Source organism: Taudactylus pleione, unplaced genomic scaffold, assembly GCF_031769625.1.
Source record: "Taudactylus pleione unplaced genomic scaffold, aTauple2 ptg000179l, whole genome shotgun sequence".
In the NCBI taxonomy this organism is placed as follows: Eukaryota; Metazoa; Chordata; class Amphibia; order Anura; family Myobatrachidae; genus Taudactylus; species Taudactylus pleione.
The window spans coordinates 32,649,547-32,674,526 of NW_028284581.1; the positions used below are offsets into that span (position 1 = coordinate 32,649,547).

The 24,980-nt window shown below is 41.2% G+C and overlaps 1 protein-coding gene across 4 annotated transcripts in view; it reads left to right on the forward strand.

The window, feature by feature from the left end:
* LOC148519987 (cadherin-19-like) overlaps positions 1-24,980 on the forward strand; it is a 146,074-nt gene that overhangs the window by 60,078 nt on the left and 61,016 nt on the right. For 3 of the 4 annotated variants that reach the window (XM_088475992.1, XM_088475994.1, XM_088475993.1), the window contains exon 4: positions 8,488-8,607. The exons of the other annotated variant lie outside the window; for it this stretch is intronic. In XM_088475992.1, coding sequence (XP_088332118.1) covers positions 8,488-8,607 — 120 coding nt within the window. The remainder of the gene's footprint in view (positions 1-8,487; positions 8,608-24,980) is intronic. 4 annotated transcript variants of the gene reach the window in all.

Here is a 24,980-nt window from a genome sequence, read left to right on the forward strand (position 1 = left end):
GGACAGATAGTGGACGCAACCCGTATTCAGGGAATTGGCTAGACCTATTCCTGAAGCGCAGAGTCTAATGTGCCAGTGGTATTCACCAGGGACCCTCGCAAGAAGGTATGGACTTGGATGCATCCAACACACAGTCCACAGCCCTAAGGTTAAGTTTCCCTATACAGGTGCTGGTGTACTAGTTGAAGTGAAAAGAACTTTAGCGTAGTCGACAAGCCGGGTCAGAACCAAACAGATGAGACAGTAGCAGGGAGCAGGCATAAATGGGTCACAGCGAATAGCCAAGGTCAGAACCAAACAGATGAGGTAGTACCAGGGAGCAGGTGTAAACGGGTCACAGGGAATAGCCGAGGTCAGAACCAATAATCAGGATATGCACAGGGACACTGGAGTATGGTAATGGAGCCTATACTCCGGCACTGAAGTGCTCCCAGAAACATCCTTTTATAGGTTAGGGTAACTCTACTTTCAGTATGGAGCACGCACCCCTAGGGGAGCTGCAGCCATCTACACACATTCCACAGTAGAAGCCAGTGGCAGCAGACACAAGGATCTCCCTGGTTGCTGCTTGCCAGAGAACCTGATAGCAGCCAGGGAGGACGTCAGCGGCAGTCAGGAACCCAGTGCTGCTGGACCCGGTAAGTGGTGACCAGTGTGCGGCGCACTGTGACATTACCTCATAAATGGCTTGTTAGAGAATTTCTGATGGAACTTTTGAAGGAGTTGAGGTGAATGAATATCCGCAGTCTTATTCCAACAACATTCTTCCAGCCCATATCCCTTCCAATCTACCAGGAATTGAACTGCAAATCGGGACATTCTGGAATCTAAAATCTATTTGATTTTGTTCTCCTCTTGGTGATTCACTGTAATTGCAGTTGGAGGGTTGCACTGTCTCAAATATTGATAGCACCAATGGTTTCAGAAGAGAGGTATGGAACACTTTGGGGACCCTAAGAGTACCAGGAAGTTTTAAGTGAACAGCCACTGGATTGATGACCTGAAGAATCTGGAAGGGACCAAAGAATCTGGGAGCAAACTTCATGGTGGGAACCTTTAATCGTAAGTGCTTAGTGGATAACCAGACTTTAACACTGGGGTTCAGTACAGGACTAATTTTCCTTTTCTTGTCTGCCACCTGCTTATACCTGGAAGAGGCTTTACACAAATTATTTTTTCCTCCCTCCAAATCCTGAAGAACTGACCTGCTGTGCCACAAACAGCTGGGAGAGATACTGGCTGAAGAACAGATACTTCTTGTAGCCCATATTGAATGAAGAATGGAGAGTACCCCGATGACTCATGGTACAAATTATTGTGAGTAAATTCAGCCCATGGCAACAAGGAAACCCAATTGTCTTGATTAGCTGACACATATATCTGAATAAATTTCTCTAAATCTTGATTTATGCTCTCCGTTTGACCATTACCCTGAGGATGGTATGCAGTAGAAAAACTCAAGTTGATATTAAAGCATTTACATAATGCCCTCCAGAAGCTGGAAGTAAATTGTACCCCATGGTCTGAAACAATGTTTTTGGGAAACCCATATAGTTTGAAGATTTCCTTTATAAATGCCTCAGCCTACCTTGGAGCCGACGGTAACCCTTTTAATGGGACAAAGTGAGCGACCTTGGAGAACCTGTCCACCACCACCCAGATTGTATTGAACTCCTGGCAGGAGGTTAGTTCTGTTATAAAGTCTATGGATATATGGGACCAAGGATGATCAGGTACTGAAAGTGGACATAATGACCCCGAAAGGGAGTTGGGGAGGCACCTTTTTCTGAGCACAAATGGTACAGGCTGCCACAAAGTCCTTGACATCATGACATACAGTCGGCCACCAATAACTCTTAAGGATCAGTTCCAAAGTCTTCCCCACGACTGCATGACCTGAAAAACATGAAGAATGAGCCCACTGGAGTAACTTAGATCGGAGTTCTGGTGCTACAAATGTTTTCCCTTGTGGGATCTTGACCATAGTAATTGCAACAAAGCACCCAGGGTTTAAAATTGGTTTGTCTTCCTTTACTTCATCTTCCTGGGCAGAATTAAATGCTCGAGGCAGGGCATCAGCTTTTACATTCTTGCAACCTGGACAATAGGTAATTACCAGATTAAAGCAGTCAAATAACAGCAACCACCTTGACTGGCGATAATTCAGGCAATGAGCAGTTTTGATATAAGTGAGGTTCTTGTGATCTGTGTAGACTGTCACCGGAAATTTTGCCCCCTCCAGCAGATATCTCCACTCTTGCAATGCCAGCTTGATAGCTAGTAACTCCTTATCCCCAACTGCATAATTCTTCTCTGGAGGAGAAAACTTTCAGGAAAAATCCCACAGGCGTACCACTTGCCCCACTCATCCTACTATGACAGTACAGCTCCAACTCCAACTGTGGAGGCATCCACCTCCAAGAAGAAAGGCAGATCATGGTCAGGTTGTCTTAGAATAGGAGCTGACATAAAGTACTGTTTTAAAAGAACAAAGGCCTCTTCAGCTGCGGGAGACCGTCTCTGGGTATTTTGTCATTTTTTGGTGAGCACAGTGATTGGAGCGAGTAGTTCTTGATGAACTGGCGATAGAAATTGCAGAATCCCAGGAAGCGGTGTATTGCTTTTATCCCAACAGGACAAGGCCATTTAGTAATGGCAGCTAGTTTTTCCAGATCCATCTGAAAACAGGAAACAGAAATAATATATCCCAGAAACATTAGCTCTTTTTTCTCGAAGGAACATTTTTCACGGTTACAAAACAGGTGGTTGGCCCGAAGTCATTTCAGCACTTCACATACATGCAGGCGATTACTTGCTATGTCCTCTGAGAAAATCAGGATGTCATCTAGATATTCCATAACGTATTTATAGAGAAAATCCCTGAGGATATGATTCATATATTTTTGAAAGACAGCTGGAGCATTACTTAACCCAAAAGGCATGACTACATACTCAAAGTGACCATCACGAGTATTGAAGGCTGTCTTTCACTCATCTCCAGGCCTAATCCTGATCAAATTATAGGCCCTGAGAAGATCTAGCGTGGTAAAAATCTTGGCTCCCTTATTTCGGTCGAAAAGTTTAGATATCAGAGGTAATGGAAACCGGTCCTTGATGGTAATAGCATTTTGGCCCCAGTAATCTATGCATGGTCTTAGACCTCCATCCTTCTTCTTGACAAAGAATAGACTGGCACCCATGGGTGATTTGGACTCCCTGATGAACCCGCAATCCAGATTCTCCTGAATATTCTCAGACACTGTTTGGAACTCAGGAAGTGAAAGAGGGAAAACTCTCCCATGAGGTGACTCTTTCCCAGGTAATAGGTCAATAGTACAATCCCAGTCCCTATAGGCAGGAAGTGTCTCAGCGACTTTCTTACTGAAGACATCTCATAAGGACCAGTATGAAGCTGGAAGCTGAACTTACGGAGAAATGGCTGAACTCCGAATGACTCACTGAAGTGGTTTGACAGAGGACAAACAGGAACCATGGCATCGAGGACCCGACGACAGAATTTGAGGTTCTTCCCAATCTAGCACAGGAGAATGCTTGCGGAGCCAAGGAAGACCTGGATCTTAGGGCTCTTGGCTGATTGAAGTATATAGAATGCTATCGATTCCTGATGGAGAGCCCCTACTTGCATGATAATCTCTGACATCCGAGTGTGGATGGTCGCTGTAGAAAATTTATTTCCATCCACCCTGATGACACTGAGGGGTGTTTGAAGTGGCATAATTGGAATTCCTAACTTTTGAACTTTCTCAGCGGTAATGAAGTTGCAATCGGCACCTGAGTCCAGGAGAGCCCTCATGACTTCAGAGGACTTTCCCAGGACCAGAGTCACATCAATGAATAACTGAAGAACTACATGATTTTTTGGGGTGTATTGAAATGTACCTAATCTTACCACCCCTCAATCAACTAGGCCTTCCCATTTCCCAGATGTTTTTGGACAGCCGGAGACAAGATGACCTTGTTCACCACAGTATATGTCTGTTTTTAAGCCTCCTTTCTCCCTCTGTGACAGTAAGGCAAGATTTTCCAACCTGCCTGGGCTCTTCTAGAGGTTCCACTGGTGCCGTAAAATGTATCCACCCAGATACACAGGGAGATCATGTCATCCAAAGGAGTTGGCAATTATCTTGATGCAAGTACATCTTTGATCTCATTGGACAGACCCTGAATAAATGCAGCAACTAAGGCTTCGTTGTTCCATCCCAATTCTGAAGCAAGGGTTCGGAACTGTACAGTATACTGTCCTGCGGATTGATTGCATTGTCTTAGCTGTAGAATAACCGATCCTGCAGAGCATACTTGACCAGGCTAATCGATTACCCTTCGGAAAACCTTCAGGAATTTTGTGCTATTGTTAACTAGAGGACCATTCCTCTCCCATAGTGGAGAAGCCAAAGCCATACCGGACAGCAACGAGATTACGTAAGCCACCTACGTCCTTTCTGATGGAAAATTTGCTGCTTGGACCTCAAATTGAATTGAGCACTGGTACAGGAATCCTCAACAGTCTTTTGAGTCCCCATCATACTTCTTTGGATTCAAAATGTGTAATGGTGCAGAAGCACTTGCAGCTTGTACAGTCACCATAGGAGGTGGAACTGATTGTACTGGTGCTGGCTGAGTGGTACTGACTTGTTACATTAAGGTCTGCAGACACTGCATAATATGAGCTTGATCCTGTTCTTGCTTCTCGACTCTAGCAAGTAAGTTCTTGAGCAGGTCTCGTGGTGACGGATTACCATCAGCATCCATGTTTTAGGCCAGAGTATTCTTTCACAAACTCTTGGATGGATAGTGGATGCAACCCATATTCAGGGAATTGGCTAGACCTATTCCTGAGGTGCGGTCTAATGTGCCGGAGGTATTTACCAGGGACCCTCACAAGAAGGTATGGACTCGGCTGCGTCTGACACACAGGTCACAGCCCTCAGATTAGGTTTCCCTATACAGGTGCTGGTGTACTATTTGAAGTGCAAAGAACTTTAGTGTAGTCAACAAGCCGGGTCAGAACCAAACAGACAAGACAGTATCAGAGAGCAGGCATAAATGGGTCACAGGGAATAGCTGAGATCAGAACCAATCAGATGAGACGGTACCAGGGAGCAGGTGTAAATGGGTCACAGGGAACAGCCAAGGTCAGAACAAACAGATGAGGTGGTACCAGGGAGCAGGCATAATCGGGTCAAAGGGAATAGCCGAGGTCAGAACCAATAATCAGGATATGCACAGGAACGCTGGAGTATGGTAATGGTGCCTATACTCTGGCACTGAAGTGCTCCCAGAAACTTCCTTATATAGGTCGGGGTTCAACTTTAACTCTACTTGCAGTACGGCGCACGTGCTCCTAGGGGAGCTGCGGCCATCTGCACACATTCCACTGTAGAAGCCAGCAGCAGCAGACACCGGGATCTCCCTGCTTGCTGCTCACTGGAGAACATGACAGCAGCCAGGGGGGACATCAGCGGCAGCGGGCGCCGGGATCTCCCCAACCGCTGCCTGTCTGAAAGCTAGTGCTGCTAGACCCAGTAAGTGACAACCGGTGTCCGGTACACTGTGGCACAGAGAACCTAAGAATGTGTCCTCTTGTACTCCAACTGATAAAGGAAGCAGGGCAGAGTTGGTTTCACAAAAGCATACAATGAAACAGTGATTAGATAAGAAAGAAGAAAACCAGGATAAGACAATGGAGCTCATTCAGAGTTGCTCGCAAGCTCTGTGCACTCGCAAGTGTGATTGCACCACATCCAGCATGCACGTACATGAGCACCACTGATCGACTGAAGTTCAGTTGCAATGGGGCTCGCAACAAGATGGGGTGGCTGTTGATCATGAGTGACAGCTCGCCCTGTTTTGTGGGTGGGTAGGGGAGGTGGCTGTACAAACGCTGGCATTCCCTTAGGAATGCCTGACGTTTGTTGGGAGGTCTAACTGACATCACTACTGATGTCAGTAGTGGACTTCCTGCTCTATTTGAGCAGGGAGTCCACTCGGCCTTGCGGCAGCCTAGATCCTTCCGTAGGGTCTCCTCACAAGGCCAATGGTTGCGATTATCGCTATATTCTCCTGGCCACTCGCACAAGCTATGAGTGGTCTCCCACAGCTTTGCGAGTGGCCAGAGAAAAAAAAATCGCCCACAGACCCAGTGAGCGGCCAGCGAGCGAGTGAGTCTGAATCAGGGCAAATATCCTGAAGCAATTGTATGATAAGAGATTGGTCAACAGTGTGAAAAGCAGCAGATAGATTTAGCAGAATCAGAAATGAGTAATGATCTTTAGATTTTGCAGTGATCAAATCATTCTACTCCTTGTTCAGCACAGTTTATTTTCAGTGTTGGGAAATCAAACTGATTTGGATCCAAATGGTTTTGTGAGGCAAGAAAGTGTTTGAGGTAGATGTAGGCAAGTCTTTCAAGCAGCTTGGATATAATTGACAGATGGGATGGTAATTAGAAAGAAAGAGTTTGGGCGAGAATTGTTTTTTCTATAAAGAAGTTATCATTGCTTGCTTGAATATTGAGGGAGATACATCAGTATAGAGAGAGATTATACATTTTAGTTCTGTTTGGGATCAGTACAGAAGACAGGAATTGCCTGATTTTTGAGGGTAAAGGAGAGATAGCAGAGTAGAAAGAATAAGATAAGTAAATACTTCAACTGGTGGGATGAAATAAAAAGAAGTTGACAGAGGGGACAGGGAAGGATTTGTGCAGGTTCCTGGCTAAGGAAAAGGATACATTTCATGTCAGATCTTATCAATCTTGTACTTGAAATATAAAGTAAGAGATTTGTCATCGATATTAGCCAGTGCATTTGATTTGGGAGGTTCAGCATATTATATTGCACTTTACACTTGAAAACACCATTAATAGAACAAAACTAGTTAATAACTGTTAGACAGAGAGGTAAAAGGGCCTTGCTTGCAAACTTACAATCTATAGGTATTAGTGATTCACATTATAGTAATTTGTATTATTTATTATTATTGATCAAGCATCTCACTAGAGGACTGATTTTGAGTCACATGCAATGACGATATTGTCAATGTTTTTTTAACTGCCTCTAAGTTACTAAAAAGCCGCACAGTGCATGCGTCCCATGGTGAGTTCGCACAGAGGTGCAGTAGCGATTGAGATGCACAGTATCAGAAATGTAATGGAAATGTTTTGGGTATCCCCTGATGGCGACTGGGAAGTGACTATTTAGGCACATGGAGATGCATGATCTGATGAGTGTGTTATGGGAGTGTCAAGTTTGCAAGTTGCATACTGTATCTAGTCGCAAACTCATACACTTAATAAGTAGATAATGATAACTAGAATCTGATAGTTGCTATGGGCAACACCTCCACTTTTGTAAGCCCGGACTTTAGTAAATATGTGTTCATTTATAAATGTACTTATGCATCAAGTGTATTAATGATAAATAAAGAAGTAATTCAAACTAAAGTATAGGACATTTCTAAGCATCTACTAAAAAGAGTCAAGTTATGAGACTCTGCAACCAATTGCTTATCTGGAAGTATGCACTTTATCCACTACTTGACTATCATTTAAGTATCCCATACCACACACCAAAAATCTGTTTTTTGCACACTTCAGATGCAATATGATGTCCAATTATTTACCTAGCCTACATTAAGCCATGAATGCTCCAATCTGTCATAACACAAAATAAGAAATGTACTGATTATCAGCCTTTTTAGATATTTCTAAATGAGCTTTAGAGCCTTTGATAGCAAGATATATAGGAAACAAACACATACAGAACTCTTAGGAGAAGATTTCCTAACCTAATCAAACCACAGGTTTTCTAACACTATGGGCCAAATGTAATAGGATGAGAGTTTAGAAAATGTGAGAGTTTAGCAGTAAATTCTTACAGTATTTGTGTTTTATTTTCAAAATGGGAAAACATCTGGATGAGCGTTTACATTGAGTTTTTGTAGTCTAAAAACATGCGAGTTTACATTGGCCAAGTTTAAAAAGTCTGAGAGTTTACTACTAAACTCTCACATTTTAGAGTATTTTAGACAGCACTGATCGCAGTGCTTGCTCAAGCACTGCATGCAGCTACAATGGCTCCTGATGTATCCAAGTAATCACACACTTCCTGGAGATGACGTGTGCTAAAAGAGAAAGATGGACGTCTTTATACTGTAATTGCGTTCACTCTGCCGTCGCTCACTAAGGCAGAGAGGGTGTCCTTCCACCAGATAGTGTGATCACAGCATTTGCATAACCGGCCCCTTTTGGCTGCAGGAGAGTGCAGCTTAGCCTCCGGGTCTGAATGAGCTCCACAGTGTCTTATTAGGTGCCAATGTTGGTGTGTGTTTATTGTCTCAAAGTCACCCATTTACCTTATTGAAGAAACAGTCATTGTATATATGTGTGTGTTTGTGAATTGTGTACCATAATTAAACATTTTGATTTAAAAAATGCATTTAGGCAAAATATTTTTTTCACCATTTTAGGGACATTTGTTATACAAGTAACAGCTATAGACATGGATGATCCAACACAAGGGAATAATGCCAGACTGGTTTACAGCATTCTACAGGGACAACCCCAGTTTTCTATTGAAATAAAATCAGGTAAAAAAGTTAACGAATGAAATCTTTAAAAAAAATTGTCAGAAGTAAGTCTAACTGAAATTGTAATTAATTGTCATGATTTATGTTTCTTCTTCTTAGGGCACAAATCCAGAACAGGTTGAAATATAATTAAAATGAATAACAGTTGAACTCCTATCTATTTTATATCATGAATACTTTTTAGTAGCCTAACTGGTGATATGGTTTATCCTCCTATCAGCCATTTAACCCCTTCATTACAGGAGGACAAGTGGTCTCATCATCCACATATACCTTAAAACTGCAGAGTCCTACTTGTCATATGCAGCTATTTTCAGTGATCCCCTGTGATCATCGAAAACTATTATCTAATGGTATGGAAAAAATAGTTTTCCATAGATGGGGAAGAGTATATTGTGCCCCCAATGCTGGCCTGCAAACACATGTCTCCTCTTTCAAATGTTGTGTCCTCTTAGTAATTACTGTATAGAGATCACCAGACCATAATTGAAACAGTACACAAAAAAAAACATTTTCCACATAACGCAAATGTTACAGTGTATGTTAACTGTGTTTTAGTGAGTACTACAACCTGGTTGATATTAGAATTGTGGGTTCATTATATAAAAATAAATACTTTTAAATTAATGATAAAAAAGAGAATTGATTGCCATATGTAGAAGTGTCCTGCCTATAAACCAACTCAGTATTTCTGTGTTGCTAGTAAAAATTACAAATGGTGAAAAACATTTTAGTCTGCAAGTAACATGTCTATTGGTGCTTTATAAATTATTTTTGTATTATTAATTATTATTATTATTATTATTATTATTATTATTATTACATCTACAAGTTTCAATACCCACCTAAACACATTCAGTAGATAAAAGTAAGATTATGTTAAATGCCTAATATAGCAATAATGAAAAACAGAAAATGTGTCTACTATGCTTGTGCACAGCCATCTACAGTATTTATCATGATTATCCTGAAAACAATACATAAATATATAAAATCAACTCTATTACTGTTTCCCTAAAATCATACTGTAATTTTCTAACAACTTAAGAGGTCTCCTGGAATCCCGAAAGAGAAGGTCTCCTAGCGAGAAGTGAGCAGGAATGTGGCTAGGTGATGCTATTTGAGACATATTATATCACCATAATGCCACCCACTGCCACACAAAGCCATGAATTGCAGTACTATGCAGTAAGAAGTTGGGCTAATTGATACAAATCATATCACCATGCCCCTGGAATGTTTCTTTCAGATCTCAGGGCAGGGAGATTGAAAATTTCTTATTGTACATGAATAAATATTTTAAGTGAATTCCTTTTTACCATAGCTCAAAGCAAAATCACCTGTTGGTGGACCATAACTGTCCATGGGTAAATGTACCTGTGTGCCCACATTTTTTAAACGGAAGAAATGAGGGCTAAAGATAGGGTTGGCAGACTCAAATTGAAGCAATACAGCCTGTTACAGATTTTTACATGTCATTATGCTGAAGTTCCAAAACTCATGGGATAGATGCCTAGTATTGTGTAGGCCCTCACTAGCCAAGTGAAGTGCAGCAACTCAAGGGGCATCAATTCCACAACTGGATGGAAGATCTTTGGGGAGATTTTAACCCATGCCATCTGGATAGCTTCTCACAGCTCCTTGATGTTTGACTGTAGGTGCATACTCTTGAGTGCAAATGGACCGCTGCACCACATCCCATAAATGCTCAATTGGGTTCATTTGGGATGAACATGTTGGCTACATTATTCTTCTGAACTTTCTAGAATGCTCCTTGAACCAATTCTGGGAAACAAATGAGGTGTTCAAGTGGACCTAACCCATGCCATATGAACACACCCCACACCATTATGGAACCACCACCAGCCTGCACGGTGGATTGTTGATAACTGGGGTCCATGGCATCATGGGGTCTGTGCCAAACCCCAACCCTACCATCAGCACCATGTAAGGTGTTGTGTGTAGTGTCATAAGGTTAACAGGGGCATTCTGGTGGCTTTTCTGCTACCATATCCCATGGAAGCTAAAGAATGCTGCACTGACCTACTGGATATGTGTCTGGTACTTCCTGCATTGAATATAGATGTGATTTGTGAAGTTTTGCTTGCCTGTTACCACAGATAATTCTTGCGACACTACGCTGGTTGTGATCATTAAGCACCCGTGGTCTGCCATTGTGCTGTTTACGGTGAGTGGTAATGCCATCCATGAGGTATTCCTGGTACACACATGACAATGTAGATTGCGGACTGTTGAATGTCTGCACAACTTTGTAAATGGAATGTCCCATCCATCAGGCACCCACTATCATGCCCCATTCGAACTCTGATTATTCATGTTGCTTTGCTATGAACAGCTAAACTAATGTTAAAACTGACTCATGAGATGTCAGATTACAATTGATGCAAGTCTGGGATTTTCCAAGATGTCACAGTATGGTGATGCCACCTAACATTACCTTTACATCAAGCTATCCCATTACTGTTGCCACTTTATTGTATTATGCTATGCAAGAGATTATGGGAAAAGGTGGACCCTCCTTTACATTTTTGCTATTTATAAATATATTTATTTATGTTTAATTATGCTTTTTTTGTTATGCTTCTGATATTTATGGTGAGGTGCAGGAAGACAATATTTTAGTATTTACAATGACTTGACCTAGTTAACATGATAATCCAAATGCAGCAGTAATGCTTTTTTCTATATTAAAATTGACTACAGAGACTCCCTTAAGAATCACAAATAAATAAATTAAAAGCTTTCACATGTCAAGTATTGCTCAGCTAAGACTTTTTCATTACAGAGGAAAGCACTGGGACATGAAAAGGTGTTTAATGGAACCCTCAGTTAAACCTTGACTATAGTAATAGATGCCACCATCAGCACATAGTACCTAATTATTTTTTTACAGTTTACCTGTATCTAGTGATGCTACTGTTCATTGATTCATGTCAAAATTGAATAATATAAATAACCTCTATTATGTCTTCTTATTATTTTACTTAACAGCAATTCCCCAAAAAAGATTCAGTACGTTTAGTGATTCTTCTATATAATGCTTGTGATTCATCACCATGAAACATTTTACAGATGTAGAGCTGGATAAACTGTTGGAAATGTTAGAAGTTAATCAGAATTCAAATATTAAACCCAAGGTTTCACATTTCATTAACTCCCCCTCCCCCTTACCCATAGCACCATAACAAATTTTGCTACACAAATCATATGAAATAATTCCTTTTTGTCACAAATATTATTGTCATTAAGCACTTTCAGAGGGGTAAAATATTTATTATATTTGGACAAGAACAATCAATGTTCTGTTTCATCATGTCATCCCTACTAACACTAGTAAGACATGTTAAAATGATTGGGGTCTTAAAGGTCTACAGTATAAAATACAGGTTGTTTTATTTAACAGCACTAATTTTAATAAACAAAAATATATGAATAAAGGCGTTAAAAATTAAAAGAACTGAAGACACTTGAAATACTATTTTGCGGAGAAGATATTTTTTCTAAACACAGCAGACTTTCTGTCAGTCATCCCAATGAATTATATTTGCAGAAATGGATGACATAGAAATTTAGCTACATGGAAACAAGCTCAACCAAGGGACAATAGCTTTTACATATATACTTGTGAACAGGGGCATAACTAGGTATTTGAAGGCCCCATAGCAAAAATTTTCATGGGCCCTTACGAACCACCTGTTCTGAAAAAATGGATTTTGCATCCGCATGGGCATAACTGCGCCGAATGCAAATTGTATAAACATGTAACTTGTTGTTTCTTTTTTTCTCTTTAAATTGGTATGGAATGTTATCTGTGTGTAGAAAATGACAAGCCTTTGAACATAGGTTGAACGAGAGGTTAAATAAGTTCTCTGTTCCTGCACAGCCAATGGTACTGTTTACATTGTATGTACAATATATCTATTCTCTGTAGGAGAAATGCTTTTCAAATTGTACAACTGAGAGTTAATTGACTGGCTAGTGTTTACTTATGGCCCTATGCTCAGGGTACAAGTTGTTAATGTCTGTGGTTTCCTCACTTGAAGCAGGCTTACAGGCCAACAAGAGACAGACCGACCAGCAAGGTGTCGGATCCCTCATCTGACCTATGAGCTTCAAACAAGTTAGTGAGTGAGCAGTGAGCTAACCCCTGCTCTGGTGACCAGGAAACCCTGTGTTATAGTCAGGCTCCAGAGGTGTATGTTTTATCACTTTAGCTGTGTGCACATTTATTGACCTAAGCTCACTTCTCAAACTTCAGAAAGGGCTAAGAGGTAATTAAAATAATCCTTTCCAAATGACAGAGAGACACCTTAGATCCAGCCAGCTATACAACCCTCTCTGAGCTGCCAAGGGTTAAACTCACCTTAGGGAGGGGGGTCGGGGTGTGCCTGAAAGGCAGATATAAATATGTGATTCACCTATAGTTTGTTGTTCTTTTCTGAGGGGCTATCGTGAGGTATAGATTGAATCAAAGTTCATCACTAGGGACTGCCTTGTTCCCCAAATCACTTAAGCCAATGGTGTTTATTTATTCCCTTTTATTTTATTTCTGAAATTGTAATTAGCTTGTGTGCAACCTTTTATTTAATATTATTATAATAGTGTAACTCTTTGTAACTAAGCTTTGAAGATTTTCTTGAATGAAAACATTAATTCTAGTTCTGGAACTGTGGCCTGATTCAGAGCCGGACGCTTTGACAGAGCACTCGCTCTGAATCAGGGTTGTCCCTCTTACTTTTTGGAGTGGCCTCCTGGCTACTCACATAGCTGTGGGTGACCACCCACAGCTATAGTGAGCGGCCAAATGATGGTCGCGATGGTCAAGACCATCGCGACCATCGGGCTTGCAACGAGACACTTGCGGTAGGGTCTCGTTGCCACAAGCCCTGGAGTGCTTTTGGCTCTATCATAGCCAAAAGCACTCCCACTGACATCACTAGTGATGTCAGTGGGGCCGGCCCCAGACGGTAGGTGTTCCCATAGGAACGCCTCCATCTGGGCAGCCACGACCCCGGCACACCCACCAAAGGAGGTGTGCTGTCAATCACCATCGACAGCAGACCCCCTTTGTTGTGAGACCCATAATGACGGCTTGGTCATCGTCATTCGGGTCTCACGATGGAGCCACCTCCGTTGTGCGCATGCACACTTGGGCAACATCGACCCGCTCGCGATCGGGTCTGAATCAGTCCCTGTGTTTTTATGACCGAAGGCCTCATCTGGCCCATGTTACCTATTTTTACTAAGCGTGCATAATTGTTTGGCAGGTAAGAGCAAAGGCTTACCCTGTATTAATATTAAAGTTCCCTTTGCTGGTGGCAGCTATCAGGTTTATTTAACCACACGTGCTGATTTAACTTGTAAAAGTCACGGATGGCGATTCTCAGATTGGCGTATCTGGAGAGATTGGCCGGAGGTTCGTGACACCACCCATTGGTGAAAAATGTACATAATGTTTGTATTCTTTAACAAGGAAGATGGGCCCTCCTCAGCTCTTGGCCCCATAGCAGCTGCACCCCTTGCACCTTCCATACTGATGTCCATGCTTGTGAATATTATTAATACCTCTTTATATACATGAAGACAATATGTTTTCTATTGTTGGTGGTCTCCCTCTCTTTCTCTCTTTCCTTCTCTCTCCCCCTACACAGCCATCCCCCTCTCTATTTCCTACTTTTTGCTTGAAAAAGACAATAAGCTCTTCTTGGTAAGGAAAGGTACAGAGTTTAAACTTTGTCTTTCACCAAAATAATACTTGCCTACACTCCTAGAATCTACTGGAGACTCCAAAATTTTAGAAATCCTCAAAACAACATTGAAATGGGGGAATGGGGGTGTTGATGAAATACTAAACATATTGCATTATCATTTCCTCACCCCCTATATTAGCTATCTGCATCTTCCCTTTCAGATGGGAGAAGAAGAAATAGGCAGGTATGACCAAAATGTTAATTTTTTACATATTTGCTCATCTCTATAAAAACCTAAAAGACAAATTTATTGGCACAAACAATTAGTAGATTGTGGAAGTAGCAGAGTGGTGGAAGTAGCAAAATATGATTTTTTTTAAAATAGATAGGTGGAGTGATATTAGGCACCTGTTATCTCCTCTGCAAGAAGAGGTTTCTCCCATCAGTAGGAGCATTGTCTGGTCCTCTCTAAGGCAAAGCTGCAGTAGAAAAGCAGAAGTCCTGTGATGTGGCTGCTCTCATTCACTGATTGTTAGGAAGCATGCCATGCAGTGATGATGTAACTGTACAGCACAAATCCCAGCCTCTCAGGGACTGAGAGCATCTTCTTCATGGGATTACATCTATTGCATGAGCAGCTGGGAGAACGTGGGAGGACCAGACAATGTATCTGGAACTGAGAAGGAAAGTATCATCCCACTGCCCCTCAGCCCAATCCACAGTGTGTTTTGAATCCCAAAATATTCAGTAATTTATAATTATAATCCTGAATAAAATATCTGGAATCCTGGAATCTGGGTCCTGGGATTGGTATCACTACGCACAATGGGCCTAATTCTGCACAGATTACAACTGCAAACGCACGCAATGAAGCTGCAAAAATATGCTAATGTCTGCCAATGCCCAGCCAGCATAGACACACCCACTTCTGCCGTCTCACGTCTGTAATACCTTGCAGTCCTGAGTATACATTGGTAACATCGGAGCACATTGGCCCTCAAAATTACAGCAGGTCTGACCTGTCTCAGGATTTGCAAGTCTTGTCACATGCAGTGAGTACTCAAGCTGTGTAGGCAATTGCAGTGGCTAATTTATGCATGCCCGTGCAACGGCGTTCAAATAGACAGGCACGCCTGTGTTTATGCAACCACACCCCCTCACCACCCCCAAACACTCACGGCTGCCACTCACTCTGCGATGGATTCCACAGTGTGTCCATAATCACAGTGCGATCACCACGCACGAACAGTGCAGTGCTTATGTATGCGCAGTATGTAGCAATCGGCCGGTCTGCATATGTGGTTGCACATGCATTTCATGCTGAATCAGGCACAATGTACATACTTTACTGCAAAGATAACTTTTCTTTACAAATTATAATACTGAGTTGCTACCACTAATACATTTCAATACAGTATATACAGTACACACAAATAATAACCACAACATTTTATTTATCAGTTAACTCTACCTAGGACATGCACACTGCAGAGTACAAGTATTGCTAAGTTTTACTAAGTTTGTGAATAGCATGATTGGCATAGTAGAGAGCATTACTGCTTCACAACCCTGAGTTTATTAGATCAATTCCAAGGAACTATTTTTGTTTCCATGGCTTTTCTCCAGGTACTCCATACTCGAAACAAAAATAAGCATACTGCTAAGTTATTTTGCATTTCATATAAAGTGTAACCTTAGTTTGTGTGTACATATGTTAGGGAATATGGATTGTAAGATCCACTGGGATAGGGACAGGGACAAATGTGAATGACATATTCTCTGTAAAGTGTTGTGTAATATATGTGCACTATATATATAACTGCTAATAAATAAATAATTAATAATAGTCCATTTCCATGTAAACCCAAAAGGGAACATCCTAGAGGGTGAACCACAAGGACACATGATAAAAAAAGACTATTCTCATGAGATATTTATGTCAATAGTCTCCTGATTAATGGAGTATTTATCAATTCAGATGAATTTCGAATGCAACAATCTTTTAAAAATACAGGGATTGGTGTCAGGCATAATTTAATACATTTTATGCTGATCATTCCGAGCACAGCAGTTTGGCTCCGGGCAGGGTGGGTAGGTTCAGTCACCACCTGGGAGATTTAAGGTCAGGCACTAAGGGGGAGGGTTAGATTTAGGTGCTTACCATGGGAGGGGGTTAGGGTTACAGTGCAAGGTAGGGAGGGCTAGTATTAGGGTACAGGAAAGGAGGGTTTATGGGTAAATAGGACAGGGGAACAGTACTCACCCTTTCCCTGTCGTGATGTGAACCTTCGGGATGCCGCTGTCAGTGTACTGACAGCCAGCATCCCATCCATCAGTATTTCATACTGATTCCTATGTAATATTTGTTGTTGGTTGCCAAGGATCATATACTAAATTTCACAAATACCACTAATAAATTATTTGGCATCTTTAATTATACAATTTCTTCTGTATTAAATACATTAATATGTTAGCATTTAACATACTGAACAAATACTACCAGAAAGAAAACACATAAAAGCTTAAAGAACCATTACATTTTCAATTATTTTCTTTTTTTCAGTGAGACACTTCAGTAAAAAATGTTCAAGTGCATTCTGATTCTACAGCATAACAATTGAATTGTGCAACATGTTTTATTTTTCTGGTATAAAGTCATAATAAATGACAGTATCATGAAAAATACATGACTTGGTTAGAAATCCATCTTCCAACAGTATTGTAGCATATTCAGTTTATTGCAATGTGAATAAAGTTTTAATTGGCAAAGTTTAAAGCAGTTGAATGATAAATACAAATACATCATAATTAATTAATATAATCACTACATACAAATATAAAACTACAAAATAAGTAAATCAACATTATTTTTAATTTATTTTAAAATAAGCAAAACAATAGGAATTACAGTACATAAAATAACATTGTTATTAATATAAATTTGTTATGACCAAGTACAATGTTCTTGACACTTTATATTAATTTGGAATTCTTGATACAATGCCTATTTTGATATACAAAATCAGGTGTCCCCTATTTTGTATCCCTTTGATTATATAGAAAATAATGTGCAATTGTTTGATTTCAGTAAACATATGGACAACTGATTTTTTAAAAGAAATTATTTAAATTATCTGAAAAACAAATGATATCCAAGTCCAACACTAGAAATTCCTTATAAATGTAAACATGATAATCACTATTTTATATGGTTCAACTGCCTACTTGCAAACAGCCTTAAACATAGAACCTCATCAAAGCTATAGCATCATTAAACACTTAATGAATCACTTCACACAAGCTGGAGTTTAAATGGAGTGCAAGAGAAATGTAAACACACAAAAAATTATGTTAACAAATAAGCATTGAGCAAGATAAAAAACAACTACCATGTTAAAAATGTCAGTGATATCTAGTATTATAGGAAAGTGTAATTTTTAAATTTTGATATGATTTCTAGCACTACTTTTTAGAGATGTGCATCAGACCATTTTTACTATTTTTGGTTCTAATTCTTAACCCGGTTTTGGTTTTGGGTTTGCCAAAACGCCATGACTGGTTTTGGTTTTAGATTTTTTCCAAAAATTGACAAAAAAGCTACAATCAACTTGATTTAAACCTTTTTTTATTGCTAGTATTATTAACCTCAATAACATTCATTTTCACTAATTTCCAGTCAATTTTGACCACCTCAAAGCTCACAATATTAATTTCATCCAGTTACGCCAAAAGGTAGCACCAAAGTAGGTCGCTGACTAAGTAACAGCAATGGTGGCAGTTCAACTTCCAACATGGTACATCAGAAAAAATTTTTTCATTAAACTGGAGACGAGTGGAAGACGTTCTTTAATACTCATGATGGCCACTTCTGGTATTTTGTCATGCCTTTTGGATTGAGCAAAGCCCCAGCTGTTTTCCAGAAGTAAACAAATCATATATTTCTGGACCTATTGTATAAGTATGTAGTGGTATACCTGGATGATATTCTGATATTCTCTGAGGACATTGCGAGTAATCGCAGACATGTATGTGAGATGCTGTCATAATTCCGGGCTAATCATCTTATCTGTAAGCTTGAGAAATGCTCCTTTGAGCAAAAGGAACTAACATTTCTGTGGTTCATCATTTTGGATTCTTATCTGCAGATGGACCCAGAAAAAGCTTACTACAATTGTCAACTGGCCTCTTACAGTCGGGTTGAAAGCAATACAATACTTTCTGGGTTTTTGCAACTTTTACTGCCAGTTCATCAAGAACTACTCATCCATCACAACTCCCATCATTGATCTTACCAGAAAGGGTCAAGACACTCATGTGTGGCCACCTGAGACAGAAGAAGCTTTCATCCTGTTAAAGCAGTGTTTCCTGTCAGCACCCATTCTGAGGCAACCAAATTGTGATCAACCTTTTTTCTTGGAGGTGGGCGCCTCCACATTTGGTTTTGGGTCAGTGCTGTTGCAGAGGGATAAAATAAACAAGTGGTACTCATGTGTATTCTTCTCCTGTAAGTTCTCTGTGGTGGAGAGGAATAATGGTATCAGGGATAATATCAAGTTGGCTCTTCAGGAGTGATGATACTTGTTAGAGGGAACTACATTTCCAGTGACAGTCTATACTGATCATAAGAATTTGATGTATCTCAAGACAGCCCACTTTTTAAATTATCGTCAATCAGATGGTTGTTATTTTTTGAATAGTTTAAACTAGTGATTACCTACCAGCTGGGTAATAAAAACATCAAGGCTGTTCCCTTGTACCAAGCATTTAGTTCTGCTAAAGTAGAGTAAGTAAAAGAGGACAAGACCCTGCTTGCTTTATAGCTGTCACCACCAAGGTAAAGATTCGGCCAGGGAAAAAAATTATAGTATCTAAACTTCTGCCGGAATTACTGCAGTGGGTGCTTTCATCATGGTTCAGTGGGCATGCAGGCGTCAAAAGAACATTGGAGCTGATCCTCAGGAGGTACTGGTGGCCGATGGCCCATCAAGGTGTTAAGTACTTTGTGACAGCTTGTCATAATTGTGTTCAGCACAAGGGCCCGCTGCACTCTCCATCAGGTCCCCTGTTGCCACTACCAGTGTCTGATTGTCCTTGGACTAACATTTATATGGACTTTGTGACAGATTTACCTTTATGCTAATGGTTTAACACTATACTGATGGAGGTGAATAGGTTTTCCAAGGCCGCCCACTTTGTTCCATTAAAGGGTTTACCTTCAGCACCAAAGTTGGCAGAAGTATTCATAAGTAAAATTTTTTGGTTACACGGGTTTCCTAAGGACATTGGACCTCATTCAGAGGTGGTCATTAGTTGCAAGTGGTCACCCTGAATCAGGGCGGCCGCTTGCATCATGAACGACCACCTCCTTGTCGATCGCTAAGCTGTGGGTTAACACCCATAGATCTAGTGAACAACATGGGTGTTGGTCGCGATGGTCAAGACCATGCCGAACTTCAGGGCTTACGACCAGACAATAAGGTTGCATCTGGGCACTCGTAAGCCCCACCGAGCTTCCTGCTCTGATCGAGCAGGAAGCTCCCCACTGACATCAGCAATGGGGGGCTGCCCCCAAACGGTAAGTGCTCCAGTGGAAACCCCTCCATTTGGGCAGGCACGCTCCCTGCCCGCCTCCCAAATGGGGCTAGCTGTCACTCACCATCGACACCTCGCCCCCTTTGGTGCGAGACCCCTAGCGACAGAGTGTCTGTTGCTAGCTGGGTCTTGTGCATGCGCATGACGGAGCCGGCTCCATCGTGCTCATGCCCAGTGGGGCAACATCGAGTTGGTTGTGAGTGCTCAGCGCTTGCGACTGACTCTGAATGACCCCCATTGTTTCTGACCAAGGGGTGCAGTTTACCTTTAGATTTTGGAGAGCATTATGCAGGTGCTTTGGAATCAATCTGAGCTTCTTGTCAGCCTACTATCCCCAGAAAAATGGCAAGATGGAGCAAATAAACCAGTATTTGTAGAGGTTCATTTGGATGTATGTTTCAACCAATCAGGATGACTGGGTCTCTTTGCTGCCATGGGCTGAATTTGTCACAATAATCTGTATCATGAGGCATTGGAGCACTCTCAATTTTTTAATCAGAATGATTTGCATACTATATTACCAGAGTTACCAGGTCTTTGTTTAGTATCACTTCCAGCCATCCATGGTACAGTGAACCAGTTCTTTAAGATTTGGAAGGAGGTAAAGAGGAATTTATGTAAAGCCTCTTCAAGGTATAAATTGTTTGTGGACAGAAAGAGGAGGAGGGGGCTGGTACTAAGTCCTGGTGATAAAGTCTGGCTGTCAACGAAGCACTTGTGATTGAAAGTTCCTACCATGAACTTCGCTCCCAGATTCATTGGTCCCTTTAAGATTCTACAAGTGATCAATCCAGTGACATATCATTTGATGCTTCAAGGGCACTCTCAGAATACCTAATGTGTTTCATGTTTCCCTTGTCAACCCCATGGTACTTAATCATTTCTCAACCCCTTGCAGCCCTCCTCCTGCAATTCTGGTAGACCACTAGAAGGAATATGAAGTGAAACTGATTTTGGACTCCAGGGTTTCTAGAGGAGCTGTCCAGTTCTTGGTGGATTGGAGGGGTACGGTCCTGAGAAGCAGTGCAGGGTCAAGGCCTCAAATATTCATGCACCTCAGCTCCTTCAGAAGTTCCACTGAAAGTTTCCTAACAATCCATTTGTGGGGTGTTCAGTGTCCACCATTAGAAGAGGGGTAATGTCACAGTGCTCTAGAAGCCAGCTATTACTTACTGGGTCCAGCAGCACTGGAATCACGTCTGGCGGCGGGCACGGGCAGGGAGTCCCCCATGCCCACTGCTAAGGCATGTGCTCCTGGTCCCCCTCACTGTGCGACTGCAGTGCAGGCAGCCACAGCTCTCCTAGGAGTGCACACGCCAACCTGCAGGAAAATTTCAAGGGACAGATGCACCAAAGGTGAGTCAGATTTGGAGCGAGAATTGAACTCCTCCCTATAAAAGGGAGTCTCTGGCAACAGACAGTTGCTAGAGTATAGGCTCTGTTACCTTACTCCAGCATTCCTGTGTATATTTGCTATCCATTCCTGACCTTGGCTTTGTTCCTGACCCATATTTGTCTGATCCCTGGTACTGCATTTGGTAATCTGGTTCTGACCTTGGCTTTCCTCCATGACCTGCATACATCTGCTCCCTGGTACTATCTTGTCCATTGACCTAGCTTGTTGACTACACTGAAAGTCTTCTCCGCTACATCCAGAGTTTCAGCAGCACCTGTATAGGGGAACATATTCTGAGGGCTGTGTCCTGTGTGTCAGACACATTTAAGTCCATAACTTCTTGTGAGGGTCCCTGGTGAACACCGCCGACACATTAGATGCTGTGCCTCAGAAATATGTCTCACCAATCCCCAAAATATGGGTTGCATCCATTATCTACCCAAGAGTTGTGACAAGTGGCAAACAGGGTGGCAGTTTAATAAACTATGACAATGTCAGTCAGCAAAGCCCCAAACAGTGCATAATGCAAAGAAAAGTGGTGCAATATGCAATTGTCCTTGGGCCCTTCCACCCATCCTTATGTTGTATATATTAAAGAGAACATGCACAGTTCAACAAACAAAACACTTCAACAACAGAGACTGTCACTTGTGGCTGTAGTATTTGTTTTTTTGGGGCCCCTCATAACAAGCTGCCAATGGTCATTCTCCTCATTAGATTCTTCACCCTCATCAGTATGTACATCATACTCACACAATATTAATTCATCCCTGCAGGCATCTACCATTACAGGTACCTCTGTATTTTTTTATGTAATTGGAGGAAAATGTCATCCTCATGGAATTAACAGTTCATTTTGATGAACATAATCTTTTTTCACACTTTGAGGAACTAGCCTCCAATGCTGACTGCTTATAAGGTTCCTAGCGGTGCTGAAAAGTTTTTCTGAGTACACACTGGAGGGTGGGCAGCATAAGTAATGCAAAGCTAGTCTGTACAAGGGTCTCCAAATTGCCTTTTTTTCTTTCCAGTAGTCAATGTGTATGTTGTCATGAAAATAATCATCCACCGTTCTTTGGATGGTGACCTTATCAGATGGAGTCGTGGTAGCAGTGTTAGAAATTATTTAGAAAATCTTTTAGAACCAACCATATGTCATAATGTTGTGTTGACTCCTCTGCATCACCACTGGATCTTTTGGGAAAGCTGAGTTTTTTCCTGGCAGCTGCGAGATAAACTGAAGGAGGAGATGTTGTTGTGTCATGTACCACTTGTGCTGTTAACTTGCTCACTATGAGCTCTTTGCATCTCTTAATATCTGGGTGAGTTGGAAAGAAAGACATGATGTACGAATTAAACCTGCTGTATCATCAAGTATAGTCACCTAAATGTAGTGATCCAATTTCAAAATATTGGCAACCTTTGGATCTTGTCACAGTAAATAAATAATTTGTTCTACATATTTAGTGGAATTACTTTGTTTAATCTTCTCCTTCAAATTCTTGAGCTGATTTTCTAAAAGCTTAAACAGGGAATCACATGATTCAAGCAGTATCTGAAATCACTTCACAGTTGGCTACTTCAATGGGTTTGAGCATATTGCACAAGATGGAAGGCCTGCTCCACTGTGCTGGACTTAGGAACACTCCCCCTCATCTCCCAATATCATGGCTTGTGGTATAGCTGTGGAAACCTTTTTTCTGTTCATCCATCCACTGAATCATATAAATGGAGGAATTCCACCTGGTTAACACCTTTTGCTATAGTTGGTAACAGGGCAAATGAAACTGTTCTTGCAGCTGCTGCAATCTCCTGCATGCTGTGGCTGAATGGCGAAAATGTCCTGAATTTTTTTGGTCCACATACAGCATCTCCTGCACACCCCTGTCATTTTTAGAAAACTGTGTACTTCCAAGTTTATTGTGTGAGCAAAACATGAAACATGTTGGAATTCACCCAGAAGTCACAAATCCTGAGAAGAGTCCAAGTGAGGTAAGCCACTTTTCTATGACATACCTTAGTTTATCTAAGAGATTGTCAGTGATATGCCTCTTAGTGAAGCCAGTGATACACAGAGTGGCCTGCCTCTGAATTAGCTGGTGTTGTTTATTAGATACTGCTACAGCTGCAGCTAAAGACGATACACCCACCCAATGGATCGGCTGTCATAGTCATGTAATCTTTAGTTTGCCCACTACCACTTGTCCACATGTCTGTGGTTAGGTGTACAGTCGGTACATTGACATTTTCTAGGCCAATAATTAGTATATATCCTGGTACAGCTGGGGCATGGCTTTTCAGGTAAAATAGAACTGAGATGGAATTTGGTACCAGTGGACTCAGAACCTCAATAAACTGTGTGAAACGCACTGCATTAATGGTGGATATTGGATGCAGATCTAATGCTAGCATAGCCGTGATGGTGATTCACTGTGCGACTGAGTGAGAGCTGTCATATTTGCTTCCCCTTGCAAAGAATTGTTTCACAGTCAGTTTTTTTTTTAAATACTAGTCTTCTTGGTCCCCTTCTGGGTTGAAGATTCATTCCTAGCAGCAGCAGAAGCAGCGAGCCTAGCGCTCAGGAAATCTTCTAAGGAATACTGCATAGGGGAGGAGTCACCTAACCTTAACAAATTTAATGTAGGACTACCTCCGATCATTACTGTGGATATTAAGGCTGAAGGTGTTCATGGTTGAGATTGCAGGTTCTGAGATCTGGTTGAGAGAAAAGAGTTAGATGATGCTGGACTGCTTGTTGTTATTGTTTTATTACCAGTTTCTAATGTTGTAAAAAAATGAATGAGTTTGATGCAAAGGATGTAACAGGGAAAAGGGTCCTAGATGGTTACTATCCCTACTTTTACACAATGTGGTTGTACAGATGCTACAGATGGCTTGACAATTGTTGTAAAGATTTTGGTAAAAATAATTCCAAACTTAAGAGGTGCATTTTTTAGTCGTATGCCATGGAATGGCAGTGGCCTTCCGCATGGCCAGGAGCTTCTTCCACTAGTGCGTGACTTACAAAAACAACATCCTCATCCTCAACAGCACTGGCATCAGCTACACAAATACACCGCTCATCCTCTTGCACTTCCTTGGTGGCATTCTAAATTTCTATGTCATCAGCTATATTTGTGCTGCTCATCCCCACATTTCCAGAGGGAGCAGAAATGCTGGAAGGTAGCTTCTTTGTGAGTACAACAGTTTTAGAAAGGTCAGACTCAGACATAGCACTCATGGACAAACAAGACTCTCCTCAGGGATTTGTGACATTTCTGTTTGTTAATGTACAGTTTGTTCTACTGCCTTAGGGGTTTTAATTTTTTTACACTTTTTCTACCCTCTGAGTGAAAAGGTCTTGCATCATCATAAGAGGCAGAGAAAGATGCCTAACTGACACCTGCAGAAACACCACTCACAAATAAAGGCCTTAGTCTTTCCTTGCCACTGCATATGGTAAATGGCATGTTGGCAATTTTACGTTCTTCTGCACCACACTTTCCTTTTATTAGAAGTATTATTTTCCTTAGCACTGTATATTGTTTTTTTTTATTTTAGATGCCCTACTTATATCCTCTATGCCCTTGAGCATTGGCTTTAGTAGATGACATTAAAATATTAGCATTGTCATCATGACTGGTGACAGCAGCTGCAGCGACAATATGAGAATG